At 41.1% G+C, this 18,800-nt stretch overlaps 1 protein-coding gene across 2 annotated transcripts in view; it reads left to right on the forward strand.

Moving 5' to 3' along the window:
• The window catches only part of adamtsl3 (ADAMTS-like 3), a 142,402-nt gene that overhangs the window by 105,899 nt on the left and 17,703 nt on the right, over positions 1-18,800 (forward strand). For both annotated transcript variants that reach the window (XM_061709867.1, XM_061709868.1), the window contains 10 exons: positions 786-912; positions 1,221-1,295; positions 3,209-3,366; positions 7,570-7,681; positions 7,794-7,932; positions 8,586-8,636; positions 8,719-8,923; positions 11,378-11,525; positions 11,612-11,696; positions 14,376-14,674. In XM_061709867.1, coding sequence (XP_061565851.1) covers positions 786-912; positions 1,221-1,295; positions 3,209-3,366; positions 7,570-7,681; positions 7,794-7,932; positions 8,586-8,636; positions 8,719-8,923; positions 11,378-11,525; positions 11,612-11,696; positions 14,376-14,674 — 1,399 coding nt within the window. The remainder of the gene's footprint in view (positions 1-785; positions 913-1,220; positions 1,296-3,208; positions 3,367-7,569; positions 7,682-7,793; positions 7,933-8,585; positions 8,637-8,718; positions 8,924-11,377; positions 11,526-11,611; positions 11,697-14,375; positions 14,675-18,800) is intronic.

The raw sequence follows: 18,800 nt of genomic DNA on the forward strand, positions 1-18,800 counted from the left end.
TTTATGCAAATCATCATATTTTTCAACATGATAATTGCCCTGCATGGTCCCAAAGTGTGGCGCTACGATGCATTTGGATGCAAGATCTTAAAAGTAGATAAATCCAAAACAATGATATAATGCAAGGTGGCGTTGGTTGTATCACGTCCATCTGCTTTGCAAATGAACGAGAATAATACTGGAGATGTGGTTTTATCTGGCTTTCCAGGAAATAGTTTGCAATGCATTTTTTTTTTCTTGGTTGAATAGAATTACATCTTAAGGTGTGTTTGGTGTGTGTGTGTGTGTGTGTGTGTGTGTGTGTGTGTGTGTGTGTGTGTGTGTGTGTGTGTGTGTGTGTGTGTGTGTGTGTGTGTGTGTGTGTGTGTGTGTGTGTGTGTGTGTGTGTGTGTGTGTGTGTGTGTGTGTGTGTGTGTGTGTTGCTCTCACAATGCTTGGAATTACATTGTGGTTTTGGTTTTGTCTCACTGACAGAAATTCTGAAAAACTCCCTTTTTTAAATCCTAAATTACAATAAAAGAAGAAGAAAAATGATCTGGAAATGAAATATATGATGCTATCTGTAGTGATGTAAACAATAGATATGCATTTTGAATTTGAGTTGTTTGGATCGTTTCGTACCGTTTCCTCGAGTGTATTCCCAACATGAACTCTGATCTGGATTCAGTGCTTTACTGTTCTTAGATTTCAGTGAGATTTTTACGTTCCATCTTTCCTGAAAGTTGAAGCAAAGTTGCCCCAAGGGTTCAGAAAGATGAGTTTCAGTGTTTTTCCGTTTGCTCCAGATTGTAGGCTGCGATCACGAACTGGGGAGCACGGCGAAGGAGGACAACTGCGGCGTCTGCAACGGCGATGGCTCGTCCTGCAGACTCGTGCGAGGCCACTTCAAGACTCAGCACGCTACAGGGAAAAGTAAAGACTTGACTCACCTTTTTTTGTTTTACCTGAAGAAAAATGTGCATCTCGAGTCTTTTGCCCTCTGTTGGTCAGATATTGTTTTGTAGACTCTTTAAATTAAATTGCATTTAACATGCTTGAAATAAATAAAATCATAGATCAATACAGCACGAATTCCTCCTCCGACTGTGGGAATTAAACCAGCCTGTCTGGATTGTACTTTTATGATCAAATTGTAACTTTATCGACTAACTTTATTGCATTTATGTAGGTAATGATGAACAAAGTGGTCACGTTTCTCCCTTTTTTCTGTCCCAACCCAGCTGAGGACACAGTGGTCGTCATCCCCTACAAGAGCCGGCACGTACGTCTGGTCCTGAAAGGCCCGGATCACTTGTGTAAGTCCTGGTAGGTCTGGGGTGCCCTTCCATCCAAAACAGTTGACACAGTTGTTAGCCTCTCCTGTTCAGCCTTTTGTGCCAAGCTTAGGTGTCATCTTTGTTAAAAAAAAAAACCCCTAACTTCTGTAAATTGAAACCTTTTGTGTCCAAGCCTGAATTGGAGGTGATTATTCATGCTTTCATATCCTCACGTCTTGATTATTGTAACAGACTTTTAAGCTGTCTTAACAAGATGGAGCTTGACTGCCTACAAGTCATCAAAACTTCTGCCGCAGGGCTTTTACACTGCAAAAACAGCCTTGCTAGAAATAAGCCTAATATTCCTAAATCTAGTCAAATTCGTCTTATTATGAGCAAAAATATCTCACCCAAGAAAGATTTTCTTGACTAGAACTCTTAAAACCAGCAAAATAGTCTGAAAACAGTCTTATTTTTTCTTGAAACAAGGCTTTTTAACTTTCTAAGAAATTAGCTTTAGCAGTGTGAGATCAATGGGCTCGCGTCGCGGCCGTCCTTACACTCTCATCCCTGGTTACCAGTGAATTTTAGGTTACATTTTAAAATGTTGACCCATAAGCCTGAATTATGGTTCTGCGTCAAACCAATGCAGAACACACGCCGTCACCGTGACGCCGTCGTGAACCCTTCGGATTTCTCCGTCACTCCATTTCGTCGCGGTGCAGTACCCCCCACAACCGCTAATTCGCGATCTTTTCCTGAATGGTTTATCCGACTTTTTCCGGTCACAGTGAATCAAAGAGATAAGGACAACTATTGTGCAAAAAAACAAAACAAAAAAAATCACACATACACGAAGAAAAGAGCACTGAAAGTTCACGACTGCCGGAAATCGGAAATGCGTTGCTTCCAAGTGAACCAATCACAGCCCTGCGTTTGGTCTGCATCGACTTGACGCGTAGTTACAATTTTTGGGAGGTGCACGTCAGTGACGGCGTCGTTTTGACGCAGAACCATAACTCAAGCTTTACTTTCAGAACTCTGAATGCTCCTTCTTATGTTTCTGACCCGCTACAGCCAGACTTGCAATGTGAGGTTACTTGTGGTCCCAAAAACCTGTTCGCCCCCTGGAGTCTGTCGATGTTTTTAAAAATCAGTTAAAGACTTTTCTTTTTAAATAGGCTTTTTTTGTTGCAAATTATTTTACTGGGTTTGTGTTTAAAGTTTTAATCCTGCTTTAAATGTTCTCCATTTATTCTCTTGTATTGTCTTGGATGGACTGCACACTGAACATGCTAGGTAGGCCTCTTTAACCTACGCTGGTGATCATTTATAAATGACTTTGTACACCTGGTTGTTATAGGAGTAGAAAAGACACAGAAGAGGGATCTGGTTTCTCTAAAAAGATTCTTTCAGCAGATACCACCGACGTCACAGAGCTTTCATCAAACTCCCCAGCGGGTCAGGCCGATAACAAGTGTTTCATCTCATTGCGTTGATCTAAATGGACGGTTTTATCATGAAATACTTGGCTGGTTATTGTTTTTTGGTCCCAGGCACTTAAATGCAAACCATGTGTCAGCTGCTGCCGGCTCCCGTGTTTTTCCTTTGTTTTTATTGAACTGTCCGGGCTGGAATTACACCCTGTAAAGGTCAGTGTCACGGGAGAGGTCGGGTCAGAAGTGGCGGCCCGCTCGCAGGTCTGCTGCAGTGATTCTCCCAGCACAAGAGCCAGACGACACCATTTATTTGTGTAACTGGACCTGAGTACGTGTCTGTGTGTGGTCTGTGATGAATAGAAGCCATCCTTTTAGCACCTTGCCATTTTAATCAGTTGTATTTAATTCTCCATTACGTCCTGTTTAAAGAGCAGCGGCACCATAATGAGGTACAAGCAATGATGATAACCTTATAATGGTGATGAATGCTTCTCTGCTCTGGTTTCCCTTCAGACGTGGAGAGTAAGACTCTACAGGGGGTGAAAAGTGAGTTGGTGTTGGACAGATCGGGGCAGTACCACCTGGAGAACACCAGCCTGGACTACCAGAAGCTGGCGGATAAAGAGATCCTGAGAATGACCGGTCCGCTCGGAGCTGACTTCACAGTCAAAGTAAGACCCGGGATAATCCCAACTGTCCTTTCTGCTGACTTTATTCTACTAACGCAACAAGTGATGAGCAGGTGGTGGGAATGGACTTTCATGGCGAAGGCTTTTCAGGCTCAGTTTGAAAAGATAAACATCTCAAAAGTCATTTTTATATTACTTGCTATTAAATTCAGCTGGTTTGTGGGATTGTAGTCAGTACTGGAGTTGAGGGGGGATGAGGGGGGATGGCATCCCCCCCTGAAATAAAAACGGCCAAAATCATCCCCCCTGTAAAACTGCCATCCCCCCTTTCCATCCCTTATGTCATTTCATCAATGAATGTGGTTTTACTGCTATTTCAACATTTAGAGTCATCACCAGAAAAATAACACCAGAAAAATAACTTATTTGACAATTCTCACCTGTTTCAAGTACATTTTCGCTTAAAATAAGTAGAAAAATCTGCCAGTGTTATTATTATAGTCTTATTACAAGCAAAAAAATCTTGTTCCACATGCCGATTTTTCTACTACAAGTGAAAATCTACTTGAAACAGGTGAAAATAGTTGTTTTTTCCAGTGATGAGTCTTTTTTTTAAGTGTAATGAGATTTTTTTTTACTAAAATGAGACATTTTAACTAGAAATAAACAAATATTCTTGTTAAGATTTTGAGTTTTTGCAGTGATCCATTTTACTTGAAGGACAGAGTCATATTGATAAGTTCAGAAAAGTGTTTTTTATTGTTGTGTTTTGATGTATTTGATGTAAGCCCAGTGGATATTTAAAGCTTACAGAAGGCTGCATTTAACTGCTGCTATGTCATTCCTGCAGTATTTCTGCAGGTGTTTTGGTCAGTGCTATTATTAGTAATATATTATATTATTTGTAATCAGCACAAATTATCTGTCCCCATATGATAAAATCCACCATCCCCCCTGATTTTCTTTTCCAACTCGAGTACTGATTGTAGTATAGTATTAATAGTTCTGAAGTGAACATTTGAGCATCATTAAAGATAATATGATGGGAACGGCCCCTTTTTCCAAGTAAAACTTATACCAAGCACATAAGGCCTTTATGTTTTTTCCCACAGACATTAATCTTCTTCATCATCAACCACTGCATGGTTTCATCACCTTTTTGGTGTATTTGCAAGGTTTGATCCATTATCTGTAACAGCGGGCATCACTTTGTTAGAAACTCTGTAAGATGAACGCCTCTGTTCGGTGTCTGCAGTCATAAAAAACAACTTCCCCCATTAAACCCATTTGTACAATCATTCGTATCCATAACAGTCCGTATATCAGCAGTCGCAGAAAAATTGACCTGGAAGGAGCTTTGTTGATAAAGTTCCTGTTGTCTTTCTTCCTGACCAATCAACGTAATGAGCATATTTCTAACTAGTGACTGTGAAACTCCTCTGGGTGCCCAGGGTTTTCTCTTCACACAGAACTCAGTAAAAGTAATAATTTCTTTCTTTTAACTCTGTCGTAACTTTTAATGGAGTGGGCGCCTTGAAGTAGTGCATTCATGATTAAATAAACGCACATTTGTGAATTTTACTTGCAACCACAGATGTGTCTTGAACAGATTTTAGATATAAAACAGCTTTCAAAGCTCCTCTACAGACACTTCCTTTTGTCAGCTTGATTTCTGCTGCCCCATCATTTATCTGGTTGGTCTGACTGGGTTCATGTTCAGCAATAAATGGTGATAGATTGATATCAGAGTCGTCAACCAGTTCCTGCAGATTTCTTCGCGTTGGGAGCTTGTCCTTTTCCACTATCGCCTTGTTCATTCACAGGAGGAGCGATTTGAATCAAAGCGATGATTGGATCGCTTGGGTTCCTTCTTTTTTGGTTTTAATTGATATTTCCAGTTGTTGTATTAACTGGAAATTAATTGGATTATATTTATTTATGTATTAAACTCAATTGCATGTGTTTACTTTAGCTCTCTACGGCCACTTTTACCAACAACTGGCAAACTACAAGTTCTATTTAGAGTCTAATAGTTCTTGTCAAAGTGATCATCCAGAAAAGTATTTGACTTTCCGACACACAACCCACAGAAGATCCCAGTTAGCTTTACTCGACTGAAGATCTTCCAGTTATCATTTTCCTCACTGTTATTAAGAAATATTGCTTTTCGCCATGACAAGATGTGAAAATGGCGCGGCCCGCCTCAGAAGGGGCTTTTATTTGTGAACTCCTGCTGAACCGCTCTGTGTTAAGCAGAGTGCAACGCAGATCTGGTTTCATGTGTTCAGATTTAAAGATATTGGAGTATGTGTGAGCCACTTGTATATGAAATTCAAATAACTCCCTTGTCTAGTGGCCTGTCTTAAGGGACAACACGTGTTGAAGCAATGTGTCAAGCATTAATAATATCACAAATAGCTCCAAACCCAGTAGTAGTTTTGGCTCTGAGAAAGTTATTCTTTGCCACGACTGCGTCTCGCCTCGTCTACTGATCATATATTGCCCGTTTAACATGTGAATTATAACCTAACGGCGCTTAGATCCATACAATAAATTCATTGACTGTCCGTTACCATGGACGTGCAACAACATGTGTTTCTGCTTTGTAAAGCGATAGGACATTAAAAGTTATACAGGCCACAAGCTGGGAAATGCCTGGGAAAACTTTCACCCTCCTACACATGAATCAAGATCTGACAATGAATATAGAAAAAAGGATAATCATCTCATGTAGTCGCCATGGAAACAGATGAATATGAATAAGAGGCAATGCAGTTTGATTTACACTGGAAATGTATGTTTTGGAGGGTCTTTAAGGGCTTTTTTACTGTTTAAAAAATAAATAAATTACCAAAAGCACACAGATACTGCTTGTTACTATGAAAATAAAACGTTTAAGAACCTAGTCTCATGACGTTAGTTCTGAAAGAGAGATTTGATTTAAGTAAAATCTGAAGAAATCTAATAAACCTGGTGAAAAATATGACTAAAGCTCTGTCCAAGGGCAGTTTACGGAAAATCAATCACAGAATGGTTTGCCATTTATATCTGTCTTCTGTGGATGATGGCGTGAAGTTCAAGGTTGTTCTCTGTGATTTACTGGGGACTTGTGAGAGCTGAGGTGGTTTATTAGAGGATACATTATCGTTAAAGTTTTTAATGTAATTACAGCAAAAGAAAAAGCCTTTCAGGTTGTGAAAAACTCAATGTTGGTCTGTATGTGGTGATTTGTCTTTAAAATGACAAAATCCAATTATAGATGTAACCCAGATGGAGATAAATGTTTGGCTCTAACATGACGTGACGGTGTTGATTCAGGGCAAATCTCCACCAGACATGAGCCAAATCTGCATTTTGTACCAAAAGTTGGTCCCAGTTGACCTTTAAACTTCAGAAATGGGCTTCAAAACGTTGCCACCCTCACGGCTTTTTCTGACATCAGTATAAAGTGTACTGGGATCAGAGGTGGGTAGTAATGAGTTACATTTACTCCATTACATTTACTTGAGTAAGTTTTGGGAAATGTTGTACTTTTAGGAGTAGTTTTGAATCACTATACTTTTTACTTTTACTTGAGTAGATTTGTGAAGAAGAAACTGTTCCTCTTACTCCGCTACATTAGGCTACGTTGAGCTGTTACTTTTCTTTTATCCCTTTTATCCGCGTATGCGTCAATCTCATGACATGACTGGGTGATTCTTTCGGAAAAATGTTTGTTTTTGCATGTTTTGTCACATTAACACAGACTCAAACACACACAGAGTTTCTATGAGTTCATGGGCTTGTTCTAGTTCTGCCTGGTTAAAAAAGAAAAGTACAAAGGCTTGAAATTTTGTGCTACTTGTGCTTAATTTATTTTTTTATTCAGTTATTTTATTTATTTTATTATTTATTAAAGTACTTGAATTTACTTTAAGATTATTTTAATTTAAGCTATTTTTTATTTTTTATTAATTTTAATTTTATTATTTTATTGATTGAATTTGCCTGAAGATGATTATTTTGTACTTTTGTCTGTTTGAATGGTTGTGTTAAAAAAATAAATCAGACGTTACTCAACAGTTACTCAGTACTTGAGTAGTTTTTTCCCCAAGTACTTTTTTACTTTTACTCAAGTAATTATTTGGATGACTACTTTTTAACTTCTACTTGAGTCATATTATTATGAAGTAACAGTACTTTTACTTGCGTACAATTTTTGGTAACTCTACCCACCCCTGACTCCTAACTCTGGATGTTTTCTAGGTGCAGTTCTCCAGCGGAGCAGACAGCGTGGTCCAGTTCATCTACTATCAGCCCATCATCCACCGCTGGAGGGAGACCGACTTCTTCCCCTGCTCGGTCACGTGTGGTGGAGGTGAGGATTGCTAAAAAAAACTAAACTAAACAACATCTTGGGAGCTACCCAGCAGCCTGCAACAGTCACCCAAACAACAGGAAGCAGTGATGCAAATGTTGTTGGTCTGCAGGTTACCAGCTCACCTCGGCCGAGTGCTTTGATTTGCGGAGCGGTCGGGTCGTCGTGGACCAGTACTGCCATTACTACCCAGAGAATATCAAACCCAAACCCCAACTGCAGGAGTGCAACATGGACCCCTGCCTGGACAGGTAAACTACCAGAGGATTAAACTTGAAAAGGAAATGCTTCAACAGTACCGTTTCTGCGCTAAATCCTGAGGGAAGCGTACACTTAAATTAAATACTTATGATTTTTGAAAACCGCGCAAAGTTACACTAGTGATGGACAAGCCCTGAATGCAGGCATTGTGACGTAGAATTGTCAAATTGGTTTGATTCACCGCACGAATCGGCACAGATTACTTTTGTAATACTGTATTTGACCCGGTCTTTGTACGTTTTGACCGTATAGAAACGCAATTCTCCTCAGTTGTGTAAAATAAGACCTGGAAACAAGGATCGTGGCATAGAATTGTCAAATTGGCTTAATTCAACGAACGAATTGTTACAGATTACTTTTGTAATACTGTATTTGACCCGGTCTTTGTACTTTTTGACCATATAGAAACTTAATACTTGCCATTGTAAGAATGAGATGTGTACCTGTTTTGCTTTACTGCCCTTACTTTTTAACAACTTGTGCTTTTTACCTCTCTTCTTATCATTTTATTTCATTTTATTCGTTATTTACTCTTAATGTTGATGTAAAGCACTTTGAATGACCTTGTGTTGAATTGTGCTATACAAATAAACTTGCTTTCCCTTGCCAAACTTGCCTTGGTTTAATTGTTCCTGTGTTTTAGTGACGGTTACAAGGAAATCATGCCATACGACCTCTACCACCCCCTGCCTCGGTAGGTGCTCACCTGCAGGGAAATAAGATGGGAACACAGCACAAATTGTGACATCACTGATCTGGGTTTGTCGCTTCCTCAGCTGGGAGAGCAGTCCCTGGACGGCCTGCTCCACCTCCTGCGGCGGAGGCATCCAGAGCCGCTCCGTGTCCTGCGTGGAGGAAGACATGCAGGGGAACATCACTCCCACAGAGGAGTGGAAGTGTCTTTACTCTCCCAAGACGGCTATCCTGCAACCCTGCAACACTTTTGATTGCCCCACGTGGCTGGCGCAGGAGTGGTCTCCTGTGAGCACCCTTCTTTTTATCTGTTTTTAAGTGTTTGTTTAAAAAGCAGCTGTTCTTCTTCTGCACCAACTGGTGAAAGCTCCTTCCTAACACAAACCTATTTTACTGCCTGTGCCACCACACATTGAGATTATGGTGGTGCAGCATCTGGATCTGCGTAACCCACTTGGTTCGTTTATTATTAGCTTGAATCCTTTAAGCTGCTATTACATTAACCAGACTAACCATAAATGTCACAAACAACTTCCGCGTTGGCATTTTTTCTGCCTCCCGGGCTTAACAGGCGCATGCCAAAGCCCAGGGAACCAGATTTGCGGTCCCTAAAAAAAAAAAACCCCAAGATGCTGTTTGTTTTGCACATTCTTCCTCTGCCTCTAAAATGCTTGTTTTGGCAGAAAATACACAACTTTTTCTTACGAGCAGAGACTTCGGAGGGTCTCTCCAGTGGCCTCCTCTGATTTACAGACTGAGGCGTTTTATTATATACAGGCATGTAAAAGAAAAAGAACACTTTTATTAAATTTTAAGATGTTCTGTAACAAGACCCAAAATAAAAACGTATGTTCTTCAACAGCTCTTAAAATAAGGTCAACACAACAACAACACATGACACCATTTCATTGTGTGTTCGATAAAAAGTTAAGCTCAGACAGAAGGAGTGCGCTTGAAAGCACTTTATTGATCATCGGGGAGTCTGATCACCTCTATAAAAGAACTAGTCTTGGCACTTTGCTGATCTGGAACATTCACATGTGTGCAAACACAATACCAAGGAGAAAGGACATCAGCAATGATCTTAGAGAAGCAATTATTACTGCTAATTAATCTTGGAAGGTTCAAAAGGCCCAAAAAAAAAGAAATCCTCCAAACAAGTTGAAGTCCAAGTTGAACTTTTCACAGCCTCTAAAAGGAGCAACCCACAGGTCACCATGGCAACGCTTTGATGCCACTCCATTCAGAGTTAACAGATAGCAACGCTGAGTGTGAGCGGGGGGTTAAGTTTGCTAAGTTCTATTTGAACAACCCACAGGAAAGAAAAGAGGTCAGAGTGGAGATATTTACCCATAATGCAACCAAACACAGCGTATCAGCACCAGTACCCCGTATTAGCCCTCATTCCCAAGGGTGGAGGGGGTTTGAGTTTGAGTTTATTTTATTTATAACAGGGACAATACATATTAATGAACATATACATGTAAATATGCAAGATTATAGCCAACGGCTAATTTTCATCTTTAGTCCCTTCGGCAGGTTAATGTCAACAACATAAAATAATAAAATCAATAAAACAACAGTAACGACAAGTAGAACAGTTAGCTTCCATGGATAGTAGGCAGGAGGAGCAATTACAAGAGAGAAAGCGTGTCCTTAAAAACACAATAGGACAGAAAAGGAAAAGAAAAGCAAAAACAATGAAAAGTATAGTGGATCATGAAACATACAGGCCAAGGGTCAGGGGACCATACGAATTTCAGAAATATTAAATGCTAAAATTAGGTATCAAAGGGCTGATTAAAGTGCAGAGTGCTGAAGTGTTAAAGTGTTAAGTGCGTAATTATATTGCAGATTGCCCGATTGCACAGTAAATATAAAGTGCTATTTTAAATGCACAATACTCAGTACATATTACATTAATTAAATACCAGCAATGACAGTTTTATGGTACTGGGAGTACCCATTTTTGGAATATAAAGTGCGTCTTGCCTTGCACATAGCCCTAATACTTAAAAAGTCAATGAAGATATAAAAAATAGCGAAAATATTAATGGAGGAAGAGGGAGTTGTAGTAATGATGATAGAGCAGTGATGTTTATGTATGTACTCAGTAGAAGTTGCAGATGGTACCCCAACAATTAGCTGACATTAAACAAATATACATGTTTTAGGCACGGTTGTGGCAACAGTGTTGTTCTTCCAATAGCCAAGCTTTAAGATGTTTGGTAAAAGAGGACAGATTCGGGAGTTAATACGGTCATGGTAATACGGTCGGGTTTGGGTTTGAGTCTGTTGATCTGTCCATTATGAACTCTGTGTAGGGAGAGACTGCCCAAACACGAGTCATGTGACTTGACAATGACACCGGGAAATCTAAAGTGTGATGGCAGAAAAGGGTACGGATGTGGTGGTTTCCTCAGAGTCCATATGTGAACCAGGATGAAATGTTGTGGTGGGATCCTCCATATGTCCGTGAACTGAAGCGGCGTCACCACACATCACTAAAAACTGACCAAAGTTGTTGCTGCCAGTAGTTTAATAACCAGGGGGGTGCTTATTCTTAATGCAGTGTAATATTTAATGTGTTGTTTTAAACGGAGACCAGGTTACAGCCGGATGAATTTTATCGTTGTGTTTTATTTTTTAACTATCTAACCATGGTATCTTGCCTGTATCAAAACAGTTTATGGTCTTGATTTTGAATGGCGATTAAAAGATGATATCACTTGTTACCTTCAGTGCACAGTGACCTGCGGTCAGGGGCTGCGCTACAGGGTGGTTTTATGCATCGATCACCGCGGGCTCCACGCCGGCGGCTGCAACCCCACCACCAAACCCCACATCAAGGAGGACTGTCTGGTCACCGTGCCCTGCTACAAGTCTCTCGGTCGGTGACGCTTTGGTTAACCTCCAAGATGTAACTCATGTATACGTCATCATGTGTTGCTCAGTCTTTTCTGCAATTTGCTTTAGATACGCTACCCGTCGAGGCCAAACCTGTGTGGCATAAGCAGGCGATCGAGCTGGAGGAGGAAGTGTCTGTGACCGAGGAACCAACGTGAGTCGCACACTGCAAAAAAACATGTCTCAAAATGTTTAAAAGCCTTGTTTTCAAGAAAATCAGAAGACTATTCCGGTCAAGTCAAGAACATTTTTTCTTACCCCATTGGGAGAGATAATATTGCTTAAAATAGGTAAATTTGGTGACTATTTTTATGAAATATTAGCTGTTTTTGCAGTGCATGAGCATGCACATAAAGCATTCAGTGGCATCAGATTGGTTTCAGTACATCCCTATTTCTTGGTTCCTTTTATTAAAATGAGAACTTTGCCCTTAATATGATACTTTTTGATACTTATTTATTAAAATCAAAAAAACTAGACAAGTATGTCAAAGTTTATGAGCATGAAAGAGGAGGGGAATTACTGCGACCCCTCAGGGGTTACAAAAGCAAAAGTACTTTCCCAGATACACAGTTTTGACACCCACCTTTACTAAACAAAGGTTGGACAGGCAAATTTACTCAGGGGTGAAACTGAAGCAGATGAGCTGCCGTGAAACCACCCCGGTGTCTTTGTTGTGGTCGTGCCAGGAGCAGAAGTGTAACTTTCATCTTCTGCCTACCAGCATTACCTCAGCGATCCCTGCGCTCTTCCAGATGTTCTCGTCCCGCATATCAGCTGAATAATAAAGGCCGTCCCCTGATGATGGACAGTATTTGGACTCTGCTCGTGTTTTGCATGACTTGTATTAGCAACCATGCTAGCCAGCTCAAAACATCTGCTGCCCTGACTTATCTTTGGAGCAAGAGAGGCGTAAAAGAGCGAGAAATGCCAAAACATATGATTTTGTTCTGTTGCAAAAAGCATGTCCTTTCTCAAAAAAAGCACATAAATATCTGGATAATATGCTGCTGCTCACAAGCCAACAATAATATCTGCCTACCACATGGGGCCGGGTTACGGATGCGAGCTAGGAGACGGAAACTTCTTTGTTGGACTTATTGCACCTTCTTCTCCGGGCCGCATGCCTCTCCGCAACCTCGGCTCAGCAGCTGCTTGAAATATTAAACCCATTCATGTTCCACGATCTGGCAAAAAAAAAAAACACAAATCTGCTGGAGTAAATAAAATATTTCTCGTGATGGAAATTTAATTGACGCGATTAACATGGGGCCCTCGTTGGACGGCAGGAAAACGTGTTGTTTCCTGCCATGAACGGAGTCAAGGTTGTTCTTGAACTGACAGATGTACTTTAACTGCGCATGAAGATAAACATTTCTGCTCGCCGACTTCGCTGTTTCTGTTCCAGTGCTCCGACTGCCAGTGATGCATTTGTTTGTCCAAAACACAGCGAGTCCCTGAGCTCGGGGATAAAGAGCCAACTTCGCTGTAATTATGAGCTCTTTATTGAGGCATCTTGTAAAGCAGCGTGGCGCTTTTCGTGTTGTGGTCAGACAAGCAGGCATGCCGCACGCGGGAGAGAGCTGACGCGTCCCCGGCTCTTCGGTGATGTGGAGTCGCGCGAATAAGAAAGTGAACCCTCTTTCCTGTTGAGGTTTACGTCTCAGGACAACATCATAAAAGCCATCTGGTCTTCAACAGATGGACAGCAGCCCATCACATATTAAACCATATCATTAGTCATTTAAGAAAAACCAGTTCTGTTTGCTTCCAGTTAACAGATCCAACAGTTCTTCTTCTTTCACAGATGATGAGGAGATAGTGTTGCGGTAAAAACTGTAGAATTTCTTCCCCTACTTTTAAAGCAAAGAACAAAGCAGATACTTAAGGGTGCTGTGGAAGTGTTTAAGATGTGTACTTTATTCATTTAAGTATTTGTGACTGCATGAAATGACACTATAACAGAAGTATGGTGAACATAAACACATGCACGCTGAGCTACAGCGTCTGTGCTGTTAAAACCTCCCGTCCCCGCGTTTATTCATAGATTCCATGTTCTTATAAAACGTCCATCCAGAGTGCATCTCAGATGCAGACCGCGGTACAAATGCAGTCCCATTTTTGATTAGTTTTACCTTGTGTGTGCTGCAAAGTCCCATGAGCGCCGAATGAACTCGTAACTGGCAGGAAACAGCTGCCGCAAAGTCTCCGATCATCAGGTTTAAACATCACTGAATCATTTCAGATGTTTTCTGCATAGCGTGAGTTTCCCCCGCTTGATCCGCCCACGGATTAAGGTTTTCATTTAAGCATTTCTTTGTGCATTTTCTGGACTTTTAAACTCATTTAATATGTTAATTTAATTTCAGGTTCAAGGAGGATTCACGTTTCATTTTTTTTTCTTTTTCTTCTCAGGCTTTTAAGTTTTATTGCTGCTTTTACTTTCTTCACCTCCTTTTTTCTAAAGCTGTTGAAACTCTAGAAGTTTTTTTTTTTTTTTTTTAGTATTTTCTCTCCTTTCTTATAGATGAAGAAAGACGTTTTTCCTAAAATAGCTGGTCGAAATGTTTCACAGCTGTTCATTTCATCACAGTAGGACTTTATTTCATAAGTGCTCCATTAGTTTATGAATGTGGCAGCAAATGAATAAAATGTTTTAATGTGGAATGTTAAAATGTGAAGTTCTACTATTTTTGAAGTAAGCAGTGCTTGTTTGGAAATTAAATTTCCCGGCCTATTGGTGAAGCTTGGGCTACCATAGAGCCGACTATATTCTATTTCAGACGTTATTGATTTCCTTACTTTTTCTCCAATGTTCTGGGTCTCTGTGCAGCTTCGTTCCCGGGCCCTGGCGGCCCTGCAGCCGGACGTGTGGCGCCGGGACGCAGCGGCGGACCGTCAGGTGCCAGGTGTTGCTGTCCTTCTCCCAGAGTGTGGCCGACTTGCCCGACGACGAATGTGAGGGAGTCAAACCGGCTTCCAGCCAGCCGTGCTACCGGACCCCCTGCTCCGGAGGGGAAGGGAAGGACGAGGAGGAAGACGAGGACAGGGACGGCGAGACGCTGCATAAAGAGGAACTCCACGACTGGGAGTATGAGGGATTTACCGAGTGCTCAGAGAGTTGTGGTGGAGGTATGGATGATCAGTTTTAGGTTTTAAACCTGGGTGTTGAACAAATGGCAAATTTGAACTGAGAAGAGATCGCCTAAGCTTTTAGATTTGAGACAATGTCATACAAAAAATTATTTCCCTGCATACTCAGCGATAGATGACACATTTAGCGTGTCGATGCTTTTTACTTCCAGGTCAAAGTTTTTCCAGTCTTGTTGGGGTGACTTACAACCATCTTCTAACATCCAGGTTTTCCAGGATCTTGGGAAACCTTGCGTCTAGGGCTGGGCGATTTTGGACAAAAATAAAATCCCGATTTGTTTTCTCTGAAAACCCGTTTTTCGATTTCGATTTTTTTGGTTAAAATACAAAAGACAATGGAATAAATTGTTTCAAATATTTTATCTTTATTTTTAAAGAAAAATAGCAAACATTTCCCTATTGGGAATGAAGTGCAATTGAAAGATACTGTAAATCCTCCTTGAGTTTAGTAAAGTGACAACACTTACAATTTTCTTCACCAAACAAAGATGACTAGACGAGCTCTGTCTGTAATGCAGCCAGCTGCAAAAAAGGGAAATCGATTTTCCGATTTTCCTTTTTTTAACATCGATTGTGATTAATAAATCTGATTTAGATTTAAAATCGATTAATCGCACAGCCCTACTTGCGTCCATTGTTCTTTTGATGTCTTTTCATAGCTGTCCAGTGATACTTGGGTGGGGGACTACGAGGTCTGTAGTTAAAACCTGCAGCTTGAGATGTGAGATTTCTCCATCCTCCTTTTCTTTCCAGCTTTGACTTGATTGTGTTAGGCTTCCTTTGAGAAAACTATAATAATTTGAATCGATTCTTCTTTCTTCCCATTTTATGTGGCTGCAACACGGCCCCAAAGCATGATTGCTCTGCCCCCGTGCTTTACTGTTGGAGGGGTTTTTCTTCTTAAGGAAAACTAAATGCCAAATGCTCATTGTTAATTTTAGCTTCACCGTTTCACAATTCTATCTTATTTTTATGTTCATTTGCAAACATCTCAAGTCCGGTCTTGGTTAGAACGCGCAGGAAATCTCTTGTCTTCTGATTACTCTTCCGTGAAGGTCATATTTGTGCAGGTGCCGCTGTGCTCCGCTGCTCCGGAGTCTGCCAAATCCCTCTGAAGGTTTTACAGTTAAATGGGCAGTTTGATTTGCCTCCCTAACAATCCCGAGAGGAGTACTTCAGGAAAGTTTTCATCTCTCAGACCTCAACTTGACCTCCACTGTTCCTGTAAACTGTAATTTCTTAATCACCTGACAAGCTGAGGAAACGGCTTCCTGCAAATGTTTTATCTTCTTAGAGCCTTGTCTTGGTTTGTTGGCACTGATTTCTTCGCATGCTTAGTGAGCTTCAGTGACCTTGGCAGCTGCTTAAAGGACCCCATGCCTGTTTATCGTTGGGTTTGAAGAGTCGTTTTTCATAAAACTTTTACTTTTGCATCACCTGGGCTTCCTTAATGATTTATTCTACCGTCTTTACTGCAAAAACAGCCCAAACAAATTGAAGTGGTTATCTTAAAGAAGGCATATTATGATTCCTTTTCCCATAATTTCCCAAGCTCCTGACCGAGGGACCACATCTGGCTTGCTCGTCTGACATTTCTTCCGCTGATCTCGTGGGCGCGGGGGCTGGTCCCTAAAGCCAGTCAATCTCTGTTGACCCTCATGTTAAGATATAAAACTTCTTATGTACATCATCTGGTATTTTTATGCTTATTTTTTTAGATCATAATGTCAACAGCTAACTGTCCTCACATTAGCTGAATTACTTTAGCATTTGCACCTCATTAAAGGAGCACGAGGCAGGATTGAGGCAGGATTTATGAAAAAAATGTGTATACGTTTTAAGTTTTCTAGTAATAATGTCAGATGAAGCGTTCAAACCAAAAAGAATGATCCCTCTAGTGTATCTCTCCGTTGCCTTGAACAGGCTGTGTGCTGCAAAATGTGCTGCAATTGTGGGGCCGAATTTCCCGCGCTGTCCTGCGGATGTGACGTCACATGACGCTGCATGTGCGTTCTCCCCGTTCTCCCGTGCCGGCTTCACTGTTGGCTGCAGTACCCCCAACGACCGTCGTGGTGAAGGGTGGCGCTAGAGAGTCTCATTTCTTAAAAGGAGCCTCATGCTCCTTTAAGTAAGAGAGAGAGCATAGTTATTCTTATTTTGAGTGGTTGTGTTGTTGTGTTGTGGTAACAGACGGAGTCGGCCTCAACGTATCCAGAGGAAAAGGCTGTCAAACGTCTCACAGCTCGCAGCTTTTGGGGGCGGTATGAAGCGTAGCAAAGTAGCCAGAAGTAGCACATTGACCTCCAGTTTAGTGACCTTTACCTCGGACCACGTCAGGACCCTTCTGGGCTGAGTAACTGGATGATTAGTCAACGGGTGGCTGATTGTGGCGGTTAGCGTCTACTCAGGGTGTCAGGCTTGCCTGTAGGTTGATCACACTGGTTAACTATTTGGACCGCTAGTGATACACTCGGTCTTAATCTCCTAAACGTGGCTTGGTCACATTGACTGCGTTTCCATACAGTCAATAACCCTTTTAAAACCCGAATATTGGCAATAACCCGAATTTGCACGGCCATGTAAACACCAATAACCCCTTTGAATAACCCGAATTTGCTCATATTCCGGTTTTTAAAAACCCGAATATGACCCCGGGTTACTCCTTTTAAAACCCGAATATTCGGTCATGTAAACGGAATATCCCGATCAAACGGAACAGGAATTTGTTTTCTGCACATGCTCTGTTCACAAGGAATCCTGGTCTTTTGATTCCAGGAAGTTCTTATAAACACGGAGAAACGCAAGACCACGCCACACTTTTGGCATTTGTAGACGGTAAAAAGTACCGGGATAGCGAGATTTACAAGAAGGTGAGCGAAAAGTTGCGCGAAGCAGCATTTGTTTTGAATTTGGATACAGGAAGAAGCAGCAGAAATGACGCTAATTGCGTCATCACGTATAACCCTGTTTGCTCACGCATGTAAACGGAATATTCCGAATGTTTCAGTAACCGGAATATTAGCAATAACCCGAATTTTGACTGCATGTAAACGTAGTCATAGACTGCTTAGGAAGTGCAGGTAGTGCCACCAGTAATTTTGGCAGAGGCGTCTGATATGAGGACGGATGGACAGATTTGATGAGAACATGAGTTTGCATCAGCCAAGCAAAGCTAGTAATGCTAACCATTTGATCTAAGATAGGCCTCTTCCAGCCAGCTTCCAGGTTTCCAACAATTTTTTTTAGTTAGGATTTGGATCAGGGGTGGGCAGAATCAGCTCTGGCCAACATGACGTTTTTTTTTGCTTCGAACTGATTCTTTAGAAACCCGATGAGTGATGTCACAGATAATTTGTCCAGCTCTTCTTATGCAGTCTACAATCTAATGTGATGAGCTTTGGCCCAAATACCACACATAGTACAATAGCTCCCTTTGCAACATGTTTTTACAGCTCAGGTGGTTCTACGATGTAGAGTCAGCCACTCAACTTTTGAGGCTTAGAGTGCCTCAAAACCCTTCAGAAACTTTGAAGAAAATGTCAAAAAGAGTATTTTGTCAAAATACGTGTACCTTTTGACTATGAGCTCATTGTTTTCTCAACACAGCATGTTGGCAGCTTTGACTCAAACTGCCAACATGCTGCATGGACCTGGAATGGAAACCTTTAAACATTTCATGCTTCAGACATTGTCATCGCCATAGCTACACTGTTGAAATAAAACCCAATTTAGTTTGTCAGCAGATGTCAAAATCTTGGGAAATACTTTGTTTTACTCTGAAAGTGACATACTGGAAAATCTCCCCATGTCCTTTATCAATCCTGTCTAGTTGAGCTTTATGTCTTTGTGTTGATGTTTCCACCAGTGCACGTTTGTAGAATACCCTCTGCACAAGTAGGCGCAGGCTTTTGTCAGTGTCGGTGTGGATGCGTGCAATTACCAAACCTAAATATACTCATTTGGAGAGCATTAGAGAGCAGCGTCATATGTAAGACCCTGAGGGCGGTTCTCCTGTGGACCATCAAGATCCTCCTTCACCGTTATCATCCAAGTAGACTGCAAGACTAATGTTACTTTAATGCACAGCTCAAGCAGCTACAATGTG

Source organism: Cololabis saira, chromosome 20 (assembly GCF_033807715.1).
Source record: "Cololabis saira isolate AMF1-May2022 chromosome 20, fColSai1.1, whole genome shotgun sequence".
NCBI classification, from domain to species: Eukaryota; Metazoa; Chordata; class Actinopteri; order Beloniformes; family Belonidae; genus Cololabis; species Cololabis saira.